General features: G+C 39.0%; 2 protein-coding genes across 6 annotated transcripts in view; both read right to left on the bottom strand.

The window, feature by feature from the left end:
* Positions 1–12,348, bottom strand: part of atp13a2 (ATPase cation transporting 13A2) — a 19,024-nt gene extending 6,676 nt beyond the window's left edge. Inside the window, exons 1-17 of one of the 5 annotated variants that reach the window (XM_023399758.2) lie at positions 12,216–12,348; positions 7,475–7,551; positions 6,889–7,056; positions 5,606–5,664; positions 5,436–5,502; positions 5,251–5,330; positions 4,941–5,018; positions 4,782–4,851; positions 4,462–4,596; positions 4,291–4,357; positions 2,129–2,260; positions 1,601–1,762; positions 1,284–1,394; positions 1,134–1,180; positions 831–1,019; positions 537–743; positions 98–208 (exon numbers count right to left, since the gene is read on the bottom strand). In XM_023399758.2, the coding sequence (XP_023255526.1) occupies positions 98–208; positions 537–743; positions 831–1,019; positions 1,134–1,180; positions 1,284–1,394; positions 1,601–1,762; positions 2,129–2,260; positions 4,291–4,357; positions 4,462–4,596; positions 4,782–4,851; positions 4,941–5,018; positions 5,251–5,330; positions 5,436–5,502; positions 5,606–5,664; positions 6,889–7,056; positions 7,475–7,551; positions 12,216–12,228 (1,773 nt within the window). In that variant the 5' untranslated portion in view covers positions 12,229–12,348. Of the gene's footprint in view, positions 1–97; positions 209–536; positions 744–830; positions 1,020–1,133; positions 1,181–1,283; positions 1,395–1,600; positions 1,763–2,128; positions 2,261–4,290; positions 4,358–4,461; positions 4,597–4,781; positions 4,852–4,940; positions 5,019–5,250; positions 5,331–5,435; positions 5,503–5,605; positions 5,665–6,888; positions 7,057–7,474; positions 7,552–8,366; positions 8,601–10,467; positions 10,590–12,215 lie in introns of those variants that run through there. The other 4 variants (XM_087172183.1, XM_023399759.2, XM_023399760.2 and 1 more) reach the window with 4 other exon arrangements.
* A 965-nt stretch (positions 12,349–13,313) lies between these two features.
* Positions 13,314–17,012, bottom strand: LOC111650006 (succinate dehydrogenase [ubiquinone] iron-sulfur subunit, mitochondrial-like). The gene is made up of 8 exons (XM_023399750.2): positions 16,860–17,012; positions 15,554–15,687; positions 15,372–15,457; positions 15,092–15,228; positions 14,811–14,927; positions 14,563–14,664; positions 13,965–14,087; positions 13,314–13,839 (listed from the first exon to the last, which is right to left on the bottom strand). Exons 1-8 carry the CDS (start codon positions 16,923–16,925, stop codon positions 13,759–13,761), a joined length of 846 nt encoding a protein of 281 aa, XP_023255518.1. The 5' UTR covers positions 16,926–17,012; the 3' UTR covers positions 13,314–13,758.
* Positions 17,013–18,164: the final 1,152 nt, after the last annotated feature.

Genomic DNA, 18,164 nt, shown 5'->3' with positions numbered 1-18,164 from the left:
TGTTGAAGAGTGTTACAGGTGTTAAGCGGTTGTTCATTTTAATAGCACATAAGCCCTATTGATCAGTTTATATAGGACTGATGTCAGCGACACTCACAGTTCCTTGAGCTTCTAGCCGTTGAGTTGGAGGTCTCATAACGGCCAAAACTTTGTGGCCTCCAAACGCTGCATCCAGCACCTTCCCGTCCCCCTCCGGCTCCTGTTGGGTCTGTAAATTAGATATGATGTAAAAATACTGATTTACATCAACGTTATTAATGGCAATTGACTGTAAGATGAAATGTGACAGGAGTGGAGAATCGCCTGAAGAATGCAAAAACACTACGTGGTTCTTCCAATGTCCCAGAGGTGTAAACGAGAGGGAAATTTTATAACCACTACTATCATTTAAAGGGAAAATTTGAGAACTTTGGCTACTTTAACTAAATGAACACAGGTTTTATAACTAAGTTAGTAACATCTCAAAAAGTATTGTTTTACTCTGTCCTAGTCAAGTACTTCTTGAAGTAAATAAAACAAGCTTTATACGATCGTACCCAACCAGTGGACTCAACCATCCTGAGCTCCAGAGGGTCTCCGAGGGGCTGACCTTGCAGCAGCGTCACAGTGTGACAGCAAGCCAGGCCTGAGAGCATGGGCCCTGGGGGCAAAAGTCTGGGCTCTGGGACCAACTCTGAGAACCCAGCAGGTGACCCCTCCATCACTCCCCACACGTCCAGACCCTCCTCCGTCAGAGTTCCTGTCTGGTAAAAACAAAATGAAGCGTCAATGATAATTTCAGTAAAGTGGCCAAGACTGTTCTCCACATACGCGGCAAACTTCATCCTCACCTTGTCGAAGCAGAAGAGTGACACCTTGCCGCAGATGTTGATGCGTGGGGGACTGATGCAGAAGACGCCCTGTTTCTTGAGCCTGCGCTGGGCGTAGATGGTGCCCGTGGTGATGGCAGCAGGAAGGGCAGGAGGCACTGCAATGGTCACAATATCCAGACTCCTGATCACTAACTCCTCCCATGTCGCCTGGACACACATCCAGTCACAAGTCAGTCATATCATTTCATCTGTTGTTTATATCCAGTAAAAAAATCAATAAAAACTGACAGGCCACAAATACTTCAGTACACTGTAGCTTACATTGGATCTGTAGAGGATCACGAAGCTGTAAATGGTGCCAAGACAAGCTGAAACAGAGAAGGACAATATTGGATATACAGTATCACATTTCATTACAGATAACTCAAGTTTTTCATACACTCTTGAAACAACATGAGTTAATGCTCTTACCAACAAAACCCAGGACGAGCAGGAACTTGATAGCGTCTTGGTAGAAGCGGAAGTTGATTGGCTGAGGATACAAAATGGAGCTGACCAGGTTTCCTTTGGCTGTGAAAAACCCTGAGGATAAGAAATAAGACAGAGAATTGGTTTGGTCTGTTTACATGAAGTGTTACTATCTTGGAGGTCTAACAAACATGTTGAAAGTGTTTCCTTCATCATAAAAATCACACTTGCACAATGGTCACCAAATAAGATCTGGTTTCACGGTCAACTGACATGTCAACAAAATGTTACTGCCTCAGATCATCAGTGTCTCTACTCACCAGTGCTTGTGACCACGGCGACAGCACCCCCACCTCCCGGACCTCCACCTTTGGCCTGAATGAGCTGGGTACCACAGAAGAGGGTGTGTCTACGCTCAGTCTCTGAGCTGTACTTGCCCTCACCGGCCGGCAGTGGGGTTTTCAGCACAGGGACACTTTCACCTGGACACAGGAATGATTAAAACCAGTTGATACACTAATACACCAACCAGGTTTTTATTGGCCATGTTTCCTGTATTTTTTGTTTTTACTGGTCAACAGTGTTGGAGCTTTCTAAATTAAATCCCAACGACAAAGTCAAAACTGCAGCAACACATAAACAAAGTGAAAGACTACCAGGTTAAACTAGTTTACAGACAGATATTCTTCTCAAGAAAAGAAGTTACTCTGTGATTCTCTGAAAAAGTTTATGGATGTAGAGGTCATCGCATTTCATCAACACAAAGGGGATATAATAATAATATAATAATCCAACAGAAGAAGTTATAAAACAGGTTCTGCCTGTTGGTGTTCAGGTTTGATGATCACCTGTGAGCATGCTCTCGTTCACCAGACACTCCCCAGCCAGCAGGGCAGCATCACAGGGCAGCAGCAGACCTTCCTGGGGGATGATCACACAGTCGCCGGGGACCAGATCCACTGAGCTCACACACTCCTCGGCTGACAAAACACATAGAGCTCTGGGTTTAATGCAGAATAAGTGCACTGAAGCAGTCTGGCTTTACTTGGCCCAATGAAACAAAATCACTTCCTGATTTATTTCCTTGCTACATTAGCTCGAGAGTTAGGAGAGACATGTAAGAAAATCACCTTCAGCAACAAAAGCTACAAATAAAAACTTTTTTTTTTAAAGCAAATTCTTCTTAAAGTAAACGATTCATTTTTCAAGTTACCAAAACAAAATCTTATTTGCCAGTTGGTTGCTGTCATGACCACACATTCTTCTATACATACACAGTAACTGAATGTTTCTCCAAACAAACGGTGTGGCAGAGGGACAATTAATGTTCTCATAGCTGCTGGAGGATGTAGCTACAGTAAGCGGTTGGGCAGAACACACAAATAGCTCAGTTGGGTTTTGCCTCGAGGGAGGAACTGTCACAGCTTAAAGCTGCTCTGTGGAGTTTTTCGTCAACAAAGCTTCTGTTTACTTTCAGCGTTGTCGACCAAAACGCACGAAATGGAACATTCCACAATAAATATTTGCAAAGCTGATTTTGTGAAAGTTTTCGAACCCCGCTTTGTTTACACCTTTGTTTACTTGCCTGCTGCCCTTTTTTTTTGTAACAACTGTAATCAAACAAAACGGGGACCACCTTGTAACGACACTGACCCGTAGCTGTGATTGCAAACTCCAAATGGCACCTCAATGACAAGAACTGCAGTTTTGATATGTAAAGAAAGTTGCACAAATAACTTTGGGCACTACTACTGACCCACGGTCGTGTTTTTTCCCCCATGTCTTAGCCCATTTTAAAAGGGTGCTACTAACTCCAATGCTGCTACGGAGGACAAAGGTTGTAATATACACTCAGTTGCCAGTTTATTAGGTACACCTCTCTAAAACTAATTCAGTCTAATACTGCAACAAATGCTTATACTGGTTGTGTTTTTTGTTGTGTACATGTGTTTTTTAATGTTTACTCTATGTGCCCTTTAAATTGCCCCCTGGGGTGAAATAAAGTTTATTGAATTGAAATCCTACATTCATGAAGGATATGATGTTCAGCTTTTGTTGAAACAGTTGTTGATTCAACTGTATGATTATTTTGGGGGATACAGTTTGTGCTGCTGTTGAATTTTATTGCGTTATCATGTCTCCTGGAGGTGTCGTGGGACCAACTAGACGAAACACTGGTGAAAGGAGGTTCCCACCTGATGACCCCAAAGACATGTTAGTTATCACTGCTCATTAGTCTGTATAGCTAAATTAATAGTTATCATAGGACATGTTAAGCTTGGGGAGCTATTCACTGAGTCTGGTCCATTTTCTGTAGTACAAGCTTCTTGTGTTTATCTTAAATTCAAGCGTATCTAATACTGTAAACTGGCAACTCAGTGTTGAATCCCAGAGGTAACTCTGATTGATCGAGTTCTACTTCAGTCAATTTTTGATTTTCAGTCCTGAGGAATGAGGAATAATGTTGCTGGTTCAAGAGAGGCACCTACTTATGAAGAATATATGCCAACTCTTATTGTCTGCCATTTAAAACACTTGGGTACAGTCTCAGTTAACAAATCAAAACCATCTTTTACTGTCTCTGACCACTCTGAATAATGGTTATTTACCACTATATAAAACTATGGCTATGAATCACCTTGCCTTGTTCCTTTAGCAGACTAAAACCTCCTGTGCCAAAAGTCATTGGCTCTCAATTACATTACTGCAGGACTCATGTTAAGGTGAAGTTAACAAAATTACAGCAAAGCCCCTTTTCCACTGGCCATAAAAACCTGCTAAGACCCGTTAACATCTGGCTTTTGTCAACAATGGAAAATGGTACAATCGTGATTCACATCCGGGTCAAATGACTCTGCAGTAGACGCGGGTATTTATCGGCTCTGGCGCCAATCATCATTGATGTAAACACAAGACCAGGTGAACAAACTAATGTCAAGCAAATAACATGAATCGTTTTTCTGAAACAGGAATTCCACAATGGAAGAGGAATAAATTAGCAAAAACTCACCTCCTGAGTTTCTGCGTATCATAACATTTGTGACCAACCGGGCCATGTTGTGAAGAGTGATGCTTTGCTGTGGAGTGAGGTCAAAAAAGTTTCAAATACTGTCATTAGCATCAACATCCAGATTTACACATGTAATAAATAGTCAGATTAAGTATTCCACTACAGGCTCACCTTGCGTGTCTCATACAGAGAGATGCTGATAGAGAAAATGGAGATAAACAAAATGCACAGGGCGTACAAATAATAATTATCAATCATCCACAGGGTGATACTGAAGAACTGGAACACATAGAATGGGTTGAGGACCTACAGAAAGAGAGAGAGAGAGAGAGAGAGAGAGAGAGAGAGAGAGAGAGAGAGAGAGAGACAAAAGGAGAGGAGCCGGCTCAATTTCATACTTCACCTGGATTTTGAATAAAATATTACTTCAGACCAAATCATCATACAAAATTAATGTTAGTCAGTATGAAAGACTGTGATTTAAATCTCACCTCCTCAAACAGCAGTTTAATATAAGGCTTCACAGGCACGTCGATAAGGTTGGGCCCATAAATTCGTCTCCTGAAAGAATTCATGTCATGAATTACCCAGCAGTTCCCACTTAGATTAAAGAATTATCTTATTTCTCACATTCATGCATCGTTTCCCACCTCAAGCTCTGCTCCATGTGACTCAGGCCCTTTTGGAAACCATACAGGTCCTTGCAGGTCCAGTCCTCATTGAGGACACTACAGACAAAGATGGAAGTGTTCAGCATTGATGTGAAAAACAAACACAAAGTTAAACAGATGATAAAATATAAAAACAAAACTCAAGATTATTCTTTGGCTGAAGCAACAAGTGTGTAGACATATTTCAAAAGTCTATGTTTTATAGTATTTTCTAGGATTTAACTTTCTTGAAAATGGTCAACACCAAGCCTAGAAATCCTACTTGTCTCTGGTTTTCTTGTTTCAATACCTAACACGAAAGAAAGCTCCCTTCCTGTCCAGCCAGACGTAGCGCAGCCCTTCAAACAGGTAGTAGCGCAGCAGAGTTTTCTGTAACATGATAGAGGTCACTTTCAGTCGGGGAAAGAAGGTCACGCAGCACATTATTCTGCCAAAAAAAAAAAAACTGAACACAACCGCTCCCTTCTTCCTCACCTCCTCCTTGTACAGCTGAACTGTATCTCTCCACTCAGTGACCTCCAGCTCTCCCAACAACTCCACACTGAAAGGAAAAAAACAAAGTCAGCATCAGTTTGAACAGTTTTTCGGATACGTGCTAAAGAGGATCCTCTCTGACAGCCAGAGGATAGAGACATGGAGCTGACCTGCCATCCTCCATCTCCTCTGTGAGGACCTCCACCACATGCTGCTGGCCAAAGGCGTCCTGAAAGCGAACGTTTTATACTTTACCACTGATGTGCAAAAATAATTCACAAAACAATTTAAATAAAGAACAAAATTACAAAATTGTAATAAAAATAATACACAAGGAAATTTTAAAACATATAAGATGACAAGATTAAAAACAGTTGCATTTTGTTTTGGGGAGATTTAACATCTAGTTTCTAAAATGTGGATAAATTATAAAACTATGAATTTTTAATGTGCTCTGTGTCTTATTCCATGTGTCTGGGGCATTGACTCCAAATGTTAGCCAATCATGTCACAGAGTTTGGTGCATACTAACTGATCTGACCAAGAGAGACCTAATATACGATGGTATTTTCATAAATTAATAGGTCCCAAAGCATGTCACGTCTTTCTGTTAGAGAGGACAAACCAACCTTCTTGTATAGGTTTGGTCGGTACAACATAAATGCATCTGTGACTGCTGGAAACTAGACATTAACCAACCAACACAGGAAGCATCTAATGTTGTGTATCAGAGGATGAGACAAAATACTGCCACAGATATGGTCCCGTTTTCCATCTGGCACTAACATCACACCATTCTGGTTGATCAGATGTGATGAGCGTGAGCTAACAGATACAAAACAAACTATAAAACTTTGGAGGTGGATGTTTGCAGATATGGAAACTGTGTAAAAGGACTATTTTAATCAGTTCCACCCAGTAGGTACACGTTAATGAAACAGATGGAAAGCAGCTTGGATAATAAATGCTGGTCATAAAACGGTGAAACAGGATGAGGTATTTGCTGCAACATTTTAAACTGAAGCTGGTAATTGCTAAGATTTTGTTCCAATGTATATAAAAGAAATTACAAGTACACTGTGTTCTCTGTGTAATTAATTTCTTCCCAGTGTGGAAAATAATCTGCAACAGCATTTCGGACATCAATGGACACTGCAATTCAGTACCTTCTTTGGAGGTTAGAGCAGTGCTCTAAACGAAGATAACATTCACCTATAATTGAACATTAAATTAAAATATAGACCAGACTGAGAGACTAACATTTCAGTGCAGGTTTTATTATAGCTGTGACCTCTCAATCTAATACTTTATCACCAGGCCACTTTCAGCCATTATGATTATTTCTCTGAAGGATAATGTGGGACAAAGTACTTGCAGGTCAGGTGCAGTTCTTGCTATGCCAAGACAAATCAGTTTCAGTGATAATAGGAATAGGAACTGTTTTTATTCTCACTCTTATTAGCAGAATATCTGCCAAAGCCAGAGGGCAGGAGCAGCAGCGGGCAAGGACACTGAGCCGCGGGTGCCAGTGAAACACGATCAGGAGGAGACCCAAGGACAGCACAGCCACCAGGCGACACAACCACACCCGCCAGCGCACCCACTTATACCCCTGAACATCCTGGTGGGGCAAAGGAGTCAGACACTCTATTCAGATTCAAACACAGGTTTGTTCTCATTGTTAAACAGAGGTTCATTTCCATTTAGCTGGTTAGCTTATCAGCACCTGAATTACATGATAAGCCACCGAAAAAAGCCAGAATGACAGAGCGGCCTTTTTGTTTTCAGCAGTGATACTTACTGTAGACCAAATTAAATAATGTTCAAAACCACTGGTTCCTCTTTGTGTGTAAATATAACAAGGCTATATCCACTTCTCTAAGTACAGGTGACAGGTGTCAAGTACTCTTGATTCTTTACTTCTATTTTCTGTATTTCTCCCAATTTGTTCTCTTTGGTCTTCTTGTCTTTATGCAATTCTTTGTTGCTACAATAAACATCATTTGTCTGTTTAGCAGAAACACTGTTGTGGTTCTTACCATGTGTGAGTCAGGACTGAGGAGGGGGTCTCGTGGACTGGGTGAGGGGAGTCCGCTCTGCGGCTCCACCACACTTCCTACAGAACAGGTTTAAGTGCTGTTAACACAACGGTTTCTCTGCTACATTTGCATTCGCTGAGCAGTGCAACACACACACACACCCTTAAAGTCAATACTAACAAAACACACATGGCAAATGCTCTGCTCTGGTCCATGTTGCAAACTGCAGTGAACTTTAAGGTGGCATGCTTCAAAAGTAACATCTTTTGTATTAATTTAGTGGTGATTGAATCTTGGTCCAAAAATTGGCTCAGTTGAGCTCATACTTCATGACCATCCTCTGGGTTATCAGACAACCATTAAACTTTACAGCACTACATTTATAGTCTGGGTCAGTATGGTTAAAGCAGTGGTTATGGATATTCAGTTGTGATGCAGTTGCAGTAATCCCTCTGCAAAAAGCCCCAGAGTAACTCTAGTAAAAAAAAAAAAAAAAAAAAAAAGAGGACACAATACAAACACAAGCAAAGGGAAGGAAAATAAGTGAGATAATGGAGATTTGCCTCAGGATCCGAGATTAAAGAGTTACCATAAACTGTAGTGAGGTCACTAACACACCTGAGTACGACAGATACACTTTGAGCTCCTGTTATAAACATTAACTTTTAAAAGGCTGCAGGAGAGTAAAACGTCCCGTTAAAAATGTACGTTTGCTTTAAACCCTTGTAAAAGTCATATATTAAAAGGAATATACAATAACCTAGGAGATAGAGAATACCGTAAGTGCTGTAAAGTAGGTTGTTTTTTTTTAACCAGATGCTCGTTTCCGCCTCCATACACATGGAAAACATCGACACAAAAACCAACTTCATTCAGATTGAATTGAGCTTACCGTCGACTCTAGACCGTAAATGTAAGATAAATATATCCCAGAGATGATTAAGTTATAGAGGGTGAATTTCAGTGCTGCCGCCGGTGTGACCCAGCTTTCACTTCTACTGCTGCTGTTTCTCTCTTTTCACCTGCCCGCGGCGCCTCGAGCGTCTGACACCTGACTACCGTAGCGGTATAACCGGATCCTGTGGCAAATCTGGGATACGAGTAGCCACCATCGTGAAGATATATTAGACTGGTCTGTTGGTCCAGTCTTCATTGTGCTCACAGAAGAGTCCAATGAAAGTAAGACTGTTTCATATAAGCAAAGAATTACTAATTTTAAGATAAAAAAACATTAACCCCCAGCTAACTCAGACGAATGTTACCATGGTAACAATCAGTGACACCTGCGCTGAGTAGCACCGAGCAACAAAAAACAGGAAAACATGGCTCATAATTTGAACGGACGGAGTTTTTAGAGACAACAGCTATTTTTTTTAACCATTAAAGAAAAATTATGTTTCACTCTTAAAGAAAAATTTCCTTGTAATTGATTAATTCTTTCATTTTTTTATTTCGAAAAAACTCTTAATTTACCCAGAATTCCTTGCACCATAGTTCAATTTAAGACAGTCAAGAACTAAACTACTTTGCGTAACGGATGGATTCAGATGTCTATCTGAAGTCTGACTATTTTTTTATATATAAGCCACAGTCAAAGTCTATCTTTGTGAAACCAGCCCCAGAGAGGCTAACTCTGGCCTAAGACTAATGTTACTATGGTAACAATCAATGACACCTGCACAAAAAAACATGAAAACATGGCTCATATATGTGGATTGCTAACATTGTTATTAAGAGAGCAATGAGAGGGGAAAGAGTTTTTAGAGGCTGCAGCCATTTTATTCCAAATCAGATTTTTACTGTTACAATCTTTCATGAATTTTCCAAGTAAAACATCCTTGTAACTGTAGAATTCTTCCAAAAGAAAAACATTTTCTACTGGAACCTGAGTGGTTGGATGCTGCTCCTTGGTCGGCCATTTTGTTTTATTTTGGAAAAAAAAAACCTAACTTAATTTACCCAGAATTCATTGTACCATAGTCAGGTTTAAGATAGTCAAGAATGTAGCTGCTTTGTGCAATGGATGCATTTAGCTACTATTTGTTATATCTAAACCACAGTCTAAGTCTGTCTTTGCTAACTCAGGCCTAAGGCTAATGTTACCATGGTGAAAATCAATGACACGTGCGCTTATACGGATTGCTAACATTGTTACGGAGAGAACAGAGTTTTTCGAGACCACAGCCATTTTTTTCCAGATCAGATTTTCTACCCTTTTACCCTTATAAAAGATTTATAAATGGTTCATAATTAGGTTATTAATTTAGTTGTACACTTTTTAAATCATAAATAACCAATTATAAACAAGTTTTCATACATTGATACAGGCTCATTATTTGGCAAGATCAAATTAATGTTTACTACTCATTAATCTTACTGATGAGTTACTACTATTTATTATATTATACTATTTAGATATTTAATAGTTTTACTCTCCTCTAACACAAACAGCATTATCATTAAATAATTAGTTAGCCATCATGTTATCATTAAGGTAATGTTTTCCTTATGATAAGAGGTTTGTAAAGGAAGCCATAACTTACTATATGTTCATGTATTTATCTCTGTCCTTTGGCTCATAACCTACTTGTAGTTCTTGTACTGTAGCGTCACGCAGCTCCATGCATAGCACAATTTGCTACACTCTACACAAGAAACAAAACAACCAAGTCATCTGTTTTGTCACTATGCACATGATTGTAATGGAATCATGGGAAAGTCCATTGAGGCTGGGTTACTCTGCCAAATCACATGCTTGCCCTGTTCTAACTAGGCCAATCCCTAACAAAAGTAGACTAAAAAGTTTCAAGTCTGCATCACACTCCATTGGTTTTTGAGTTTAAAGTCTATTTGCCAGTTTGCTGTGTGGCAGACTATTTGGAATTGCATGTTTATTTGACTGTAAGCTACCCCATAGCAGCCAGTATTTCCTTATAGTGTCTACAATGGTATTGAATTTCAGCTGGTTTCAAGTAACCAATTCATTCACATACCTCAATTAAATAGGCTGTCTCAACTCCCACAGCAATTCCAGATATCTGAAAGTCATCATTATGTTTCCCTTGTCCGAAGCATCAATCAATGACTGTTCAAATCTGCTTCCAACAAGTCAGAAGTGAATATTATGGCCCTAAAATAACTTTATAAATCCTGCTCCATCCAGTGAACTGTGATCAACCTTAAGAAAATCTACACTGTCAGTTCATCTTCAATCAGAACATTACACTGAGCAAACTCTCTGCATTGTCAAGAAAAGGGAAGTGAGAACACACAGATGAGTAGGCAGACACAAGACAATCATCTGAGCTGAGGGTGCAAAAAACTAAACAAAAAAAACTTGCAGTGCATAGCAGCATTAGCAACATGAAGTAGTGGCAGCAGTAGCATATATTAACTGGAGCCCAACTGATACTGGATTTTTTGGAGGGCAATGTTTAGATATGGGAGTTTAAAGCTGCTGTAATCAATATTTCTATTTAATAATGTGTCACATGACTGTGTGTCTAATGTGAAAGGGGTCACTCGTAGTGAAGAACCCAATGAGAATTATCACCAGATTCTGCAGTTTCCTTCAGCTCCTTGGAGCATTTTAGTGTCTCTGTGTGCTCTGATCAGCATCATTTCCAGCAGCTGTTCTCAGTGAAAAACACTAATAAACCCACTGTGTAACAACTGGCTGGTGAACACTGTGGTGGACTTAAATCAATTACTACAACTTTAAACATGCAACATAAACATTTTTGACTAAAATGCATCACTTTTTTTTTTTTTTAATACTTTTGAAGTTATGTACTTGGCCTGAAAATTCACCCATTTTCTTTGCACACAAATTATGTAATGTAATACAATGAGGACAGTGTCTCATGTTTGCCATTTCTGTTTTGCAGTTCCTGTTACTTATCAGCCAACACAGACCTCAATGCTGACATAGCTGGAGTAAGATAATAAGGATTTATCGCTCATGCTCTAACAAAGACACTTGTAACTTTGCACCAGTGCTAGCTTTAATATCAGTAGTGGTAGCAGCAGCAATGATAGCAGCAGTAGTTGCTGTAGTAGTGTTTGTATTAGTAGTAGTAGGGCAACAGTGAGGTTTGTGGATTGTTTGTGAAAAGAAATGGTAAATTAACCACTTCTATTGTAATAGGGAGGAAGAAGAAGGTTATCACACTATAAGCTGTACAAATAAAACCAAAAGATGAGAACCTGCTTTACTTTTTCTGTAAATAAGGCAAAACGACCCTTTAAACTCACATACAATATATATGTGGTCTCAGACCAGGTTAATATTACAGTTCATGTAAATACTTTCTGTCTTTTAAAAAGCCAATGCAATACTGTAGAAGGATAAATGCTACACAAAAGGGATATTTCTCAAACTGCAACCAAAAAGTTGTTCTTAAAAATGGCTTTCAATTAAGATATAAAGCATCAATAGATGGTCTAAAGCCATTAGATGAAACTTATTAGCACTTAAGCATAAACAGAAATATGTTTCACTGCAATAATGGAAATGTGTAGGATTTTTATACAACTATATAACTATATGGACATCATATACAGAGGGGTCGAGACTGAGTTGTTGTCAGCACAAACCCTGCAGTCAGTCCACCCTTGTCAGCACAGAGGAGCCTGTCGCCACTTGCTGGTTTTAGCTAACAGTTAGCAAACATTTCTGTGTAGCGTTAACGTTATACTGTCTGGTGGGAAGGACTCATTAATAGAATGTAAACACACTCACCACGCCTGTCCATCCTCTGGTTACGATGACAGTCTCCACATTGCTAAATAACGGGCTGTCTTTTTAAGACTGAGCTTGTTTGAAACATGCAGCTGCCCCAGCTACAAACTACAGCTTTCTACGGGAAGTCGCGCTGTCCAAAACAGTCACAATCGCTTATGCGTGGAAAGAGCGTCACGCTGAAATCGGTGTGTTTACTGAGGGAACGTACTAATTACAAAAACTGCTCACATCCTTCATATTGAAGCTCATTATTTCTAATTAACAACATATTTTATAATTACATTTTGTTCTGATAAATTATTTAAAATGTATTATAAGTTTGATAAACAATTTCTATTTATATAGTTTGAGGCTTTTTCTATTTAAATCTTACACACTTCCTCGAGGGCAGTGAAAATTCACAGAAACATCTTTTGGTTTCTGGGCCACCACTTGTAAAGTGCTAATACGTTTCAGTTAATGACTATAGACTATTTATTAATGTTTTATATTTTTATTAAAAGACGTTTTTGAGAACAATTTTTTGAGGAAAAATCCCTCTGGCTCGTTTTTATCCTCCAGCACTGCACTGGCTTTTTAAAAGACATAAATTATTTACATGAACTGTAATATTAACCAGGTTACTGTAGAGCCCCTGCTTATATGCAGCTGGTCAATAATTTCTACTCAAAACACTAAGTTAGTAATAAATATTCATGGGTAAGAAATTAGGTTTCTTGGTCAAATTCTATCTTTGGTCCAGAGATTTCTCCTAATTACTAAATCCACATATCATGTAAGTAATAAACTCATGTTTTGCTGAAATTTCAAAATGCTGTGAAAATGGCACAGGTTCTACATCTTCTCTTTGGGCTTTTACTGAATATATTGTGTTTATGACAACATATGCACATTTATTGTCATAATAACATTTAAAAATGATCATCTTCACGTTTGAGATATGATGTTGTTATATCACATTTATAATCTCAGATAAACTGGTATCTCATTACAACAATAAAAATACCATAATATTTAAGTATCTTGTTGTAGTGAGGTCTTTATTTTCATATGGAAACTTTTTGGCAAATAAAAATGTTTGATCAGATTCTCCAGTGTTGTTCATTGTTTATTGTAATGGAAGTTACAAAGGAAATCAACAAGAGGGTACTGTGTTCTTTCCTCATCCAAATGATAACACACGTTTGACTTCCATAATGAGCTCAGCACATCTTAATTAACAAATATTTAAATATTTACAGTCTGAAAACAAAGTTTGTGAGTAATTACAACAGAACCTAGTTTTTATAATCACTGCGCACACAGATGTAAGAAATGTGGTCCAACTCGTTGCGTCACTCAAAATATTTTGCTTCATAGGCCTTTCCATCACCTCTTTCTCACACCTGCCTGTTATTCTGTTCCCTTTTACAATCACACTCACACACTCACTTCTCACACACTCATGAAAATCAGAAAAAGGTGCTGATGCAGGCAAAACTTCCTGGTTTACTTTTCTCTTCCACTTTGTGGATCTTGAGCCACCTGGATTTTCAGATGTTCAAGTAGCTGCAGCTTTCTTCTCTTTGTAAGTCGCCATCATTTTCTTGATCTCTGCAATTGCCTTTCCTGGGTTGAGTCCCTGTGGAGAAGTGAGTCAAACAGACTGTGAGAAACTTAAAATATTAACTCTTTGTGTGTGTGTGTGTGTGTGTGTGTGTGTGTGTGTGTGTGTGTGTGTGCGTGTGTGAGTATAATTTGAAGTACCTTGGGGCAGGTCTTGGTGCAGTTCATGATGGTGTGACAGCGGTAGAGAGAGAAGGGGTCCTGAAGTTTAGACAGACGTTCCTCAGTGAATTCATCACGGGAGTCAATCATCCACCGATACGCCTGTGGGACAGTAACAGTATTCATGTGCTGTTTGCTTCATCAGGAATATTTCATGCACACTGGCACATTGGCTCTGGGGTCATGACTGGTGGTAAAATGATAAATAGAAAAAAAAAAAAACTTTGATCCAGAGTGAAATATCTCAATTCGATGGCAACGAATTCAAATTTCCCACATGTCAAACACTTGATTTCATGACATGACACCTCTTAAAATCACAAATGAATTCTTTTTAAGTTTTCTTTTTGGCATTTTTTCCTTTTATTTTGATAGCCACAGTGTGAGAGAGAAGGAAAGTCAGGGAGAGAGGGGATGACATGCAGCAAAGGGCCACACATCAGTATCGAACCCCGGCCGCTGTGGTTAGGACTGAGCCTTTGTGCTACGTGCTCTACCATGAATTTTAGTTTGCCTTGACGTTGGGACACTTATCTCACATCTAAATACATTTAAGATGCACGATCTCTTTGCTCACCTGCATTAGAACTGCAGGTCCCAGGTATTTGTCTCCATTCCACCAGTAGCTGGGGCAGCTGGTGCTGCAGCAAGCACACAGGATGCACTCATACAGGCCGTCCTGTTGGGTTAAAGACAAAAGTTTATTCCGTGGTGCTTTACGACTCCATAAGCAGAGCATGTTACTATCATTACAAATGTGATTCTGCCTTTATATCACTTGAGTATCTGTCTGTGTTTCTCACAGTAAGAAGTTGGTTTATTTACCAGTTTTTGTCTGTCCTCCACTGACTGGAAATACTGCTCCTTCCCCTCTTGAGTTTCATCCTTCTTTTTCAGGTAGGGCTCGATGGACTTGTACTGCGCATAGAAGTTGCTCATATCCTGGTGGAAATGATATGAGGAAGAAGTCATGACATGCATTCAAACAACCAATACATATACAACATTAAATTCGTGCTATTTTATTCACGTCGGCCCTCATCGTGCTGCAACAACTTCAAATACGGCCGCGGAATTAAGTCTTTTTCCACACTTGCGGTACTTACAGGCACCAGATCTTTGACCACATACATGTGTGGGAGTGGGTAGATCTTCGTTGGTTTGCTGGTGTTTGTGTCAATTTTGTTAAGGCACGCCAGTGTGTTGCCTCCATTGATGTTCATGGCACATGAGCCGCAGATACCTTAGGAAACACAGAGTCAGTCACTGAAATCTGACCCAGAGGTTCATGTTTCTATGTTTCATTTATTTTTATTTGCTTTTTAATCTGAGTGAAACTTGTTGACATTATGTGCAAGTTGAATCCAGATGTTCTTTGTTTCTTACCCTCACGGCAGGAGCGTCTGAACGTGAGTGTGGGGTCGATCTCGTTCTTGATCTTAATGAGTGCATCCAGAACCATTGGGCCACAGCTATATTAAAAGGAACACGTCAATATGTTATGACTGTAAAAACTAAAAACTAAAAAGCACAGCAACATTCTGATAATGGACCTAGTCGTGACTTACGTGTTTAGATCAATATCATAAGTCTGCATTCGTGGTTTGTCTCCGGCGGTGTCGGGGTCCCAGCGGTAAACCTGGAACTTCTTGATTCTGGGTTCAGGAGCTGGAGCAGCTGCAGTCTGGGCATAACGCACCATCTGTATCACAGATAAGAAACAGAAACAGTGAATTAACATTCAAAAAGAAGTACCAAATTATTATACATATTTTTTTTTCTTTTATCCCTTCCACTAAAGCACCATCTTTCAGCTAAGAGAACAATAAAGAGTTATGTGCAAAACATAGGAAGGTCAGGACAGTGTGACCTAGCAGCTGGTTACGTCAACCAAGGCTAAAATGAAGCACCTATCCTGAGACACCAGAGGATACTATTAATACTGCTACATCAACGCATATAAACAACGCCACCTGTATTGCTCAAATCTAAAATAATTCAGAATAAAGTAACAATATAACACGATACAACAACAGGAGCATTTGATGAAACACTCAAATAATAAATAACTATGATATAATCCTTTAAAAACCATATCATGGATATTACAAAACATAATACTGAAAATGTAAAGAATACAATTAGGATGTTTGAGGCACACTATCATGTTATAAATCAGTGTTATTACACGGTATCTGTATCAACAATTAAACATTGAAAAAAAAGAAGGAATTAAATCATGACTTCTGAAATAAGATACATAGTAAAATATGAACAATACATACCGATAAAATAAATACAATAAAAGGAAATAAATGCAACATATAAATAAGGAATTAAAAGAAAAGGAAATTTGGCCAGTAATGCAGTTTTTTTGCATAAGAAGGTATGAAGGCTCCCCCTAGTGGTAACTTGGACGAACTGTCATGGAAGTGTTACATCACTTTCCAGTCTATGATTACCTAACTGACTCTTTAAGGACAATGAAACTTGGGCTTCAGTAAATAATCTGAATATTTCTGTATAGTTATAAGAAGTAAACAGATATTTATTTCCATAAACTGCTAAGAAGAAGAAAAAAAGATTTTTTTATTTCAGTTTTTAATAAGAGCTCAGCTAAACATTTATTATAGTGTACTGAAAATTAAATGTCTCCTATATTTATTCACGTTTTACAGTGAAGCAGGTAGAACTAGAATAGATCTTTTTAATGTTTTGTGACATTTACACACAAAACCTGTGAGCAGGGTGTGTTACTACAGACAAAGCTAATATCACACACATCAGGATGATAAACTGTAGCCTAGCATAAACCAAGAGACATGTCTGTACTAATACTAAGTAAAGTTATTAATAAAGTTATTTAGTACTCACCACCATCGTGCCGGCATTCCTAATGGCCAAAACATTTCGACTCAGGGCGACACAGACCACCGACATCTTTCTCACTGGTTGTGTTTATCTATGTAACTTCACTACAGCACAGAGAGGTCCACGCACTGGTGTCTGCACTAGACTGTATGTAAGCCGAAGCTCCGCCCTCTATGTGCGTCACGGTTGTTGCCTTCACGGGCTTCCTCCTAGCTCCTTCATCCGACTGTCACAATGCAACTGGCGCGCAAATACACAATTGTGCTGCGGCCGGATGGGAGTTATGACAAATTAAACTTCAAGCATCAATAATGCACCGGTCATGTTTTCATATGAAAATACGCTTTCACTTAATTAGGATGTAAATATATACCTTATCCATGAATAACATATTTATCCGATAGCACATGAACGCAGTATATATGTAAGAGCCTCTTTCACAACTCTCATTGCTGTGAACGAGGGTCAGTTATATATATATATATATATATATGTTGACTGAAAACATACAGCGCTGTACCGGTGATATATGTGACATAGGAGGAGCGAGGGGGGCAGTTTATGGGGGTCCAGCCCGGATGTTTTCCCAAAAGCCCCAATCTTATATCAAGTTTATCATAACATTATTTATATTTATAACTTCTAACTAATAGTCTCTCTGACTGGACCGACAAATCAACTGAGCTCTATTAGTACTATACTGGGGAAATAGCCATTTATACTATTATTTATTTTTGGCAAGCCATGAGGGAACATAAGTAAGTGAGCACGGGGACAGGACAGGACAACCTGTGGACCAGGAGAGGAAGCACGAATAGAAAGAGAGAGAAAAGCTAAAGTTAGGAGAAGAAGAGAGGAGAAAAATGTGTGAACAACCAGGAGGAGTGGGGTGGAGAACAGGTGAGAAGAAGACAGAAGAGGAAGTCTGGATTTGAAGAGTGAAGAAGAGAATAGAAAGAGAGGAGTGAGAGAGAAACTGAGGGAAAGAATGAAGGAGGGAAGGGGAGATGAGATGTGAAAACTTGTGCACGTGAAGAGAAAGAGGGATGGGTATGGAGGTTCATTTGTCTCAATATTATTTATATGAACTGATTGACAATCAGTGAGTAAATGTGTGATTTGTACATATAAAACACCTTCTACAAATACAAAAAATAAATTTGTAAACTCACAAAAGATATCTTGCAAATATAAAACGGATCTACAAACAAATTTCACGAATAAAAACAAATCTGTGAATACAATTTGAATCAATTATCTTTTCTCTACTCCTGCTGACGGCGCTATTTCCGCTTTTCAAAGTAAGAG

Source organism: Seriola lalandi, unplaced genomic scaffold (genome assembly GCF_002814215.2).
Source record: "Seriola lalandi dorsalis isolate HSWRI2012SDOR001 ecotype SW California unplaced genomic scaffold, Sedor1 jcf7180002052119, whole genome shotgun sequence".
In the NCBI taxonomy this organism is placed as follows: Eukaryota; Metazoa; Chordata; class Actinopteri; order Carangiformes; family Carangidae; genus Seriola; species Seriola lalandi.
This window is presented reverse-complemented; position numbering and strand designations above follow the sequence as displayed.

What these genes read in the sequence shown, in the direction of transcription:
- LOC111650006 (XM_023399750.2), bottom strand. Translation starts at nt 16,925, where the DNA reads ATGTCGGTGGTCTGTGTCGCCCTGAGTCGAAATGTTTTGGCCATTAGG. An exon ending in TGGTCAAAGATCTGGTGCCT is followed by an intron (nt 14,928 to 15,091) that starts GTAAGTACCGCA and finishes CATTTCCACCAG; the next exon opens with GATATGAGCAACTTCTATGC. An exon ending in GCACCAAGACCTGCCCCAAG is followed by an intron (nt 13,840 to 13,964) that starts GTACTTCAAATT and finishes ACTTCTCCACAG; the next exon opens with GGACTCAACCCAGGAAAGGC.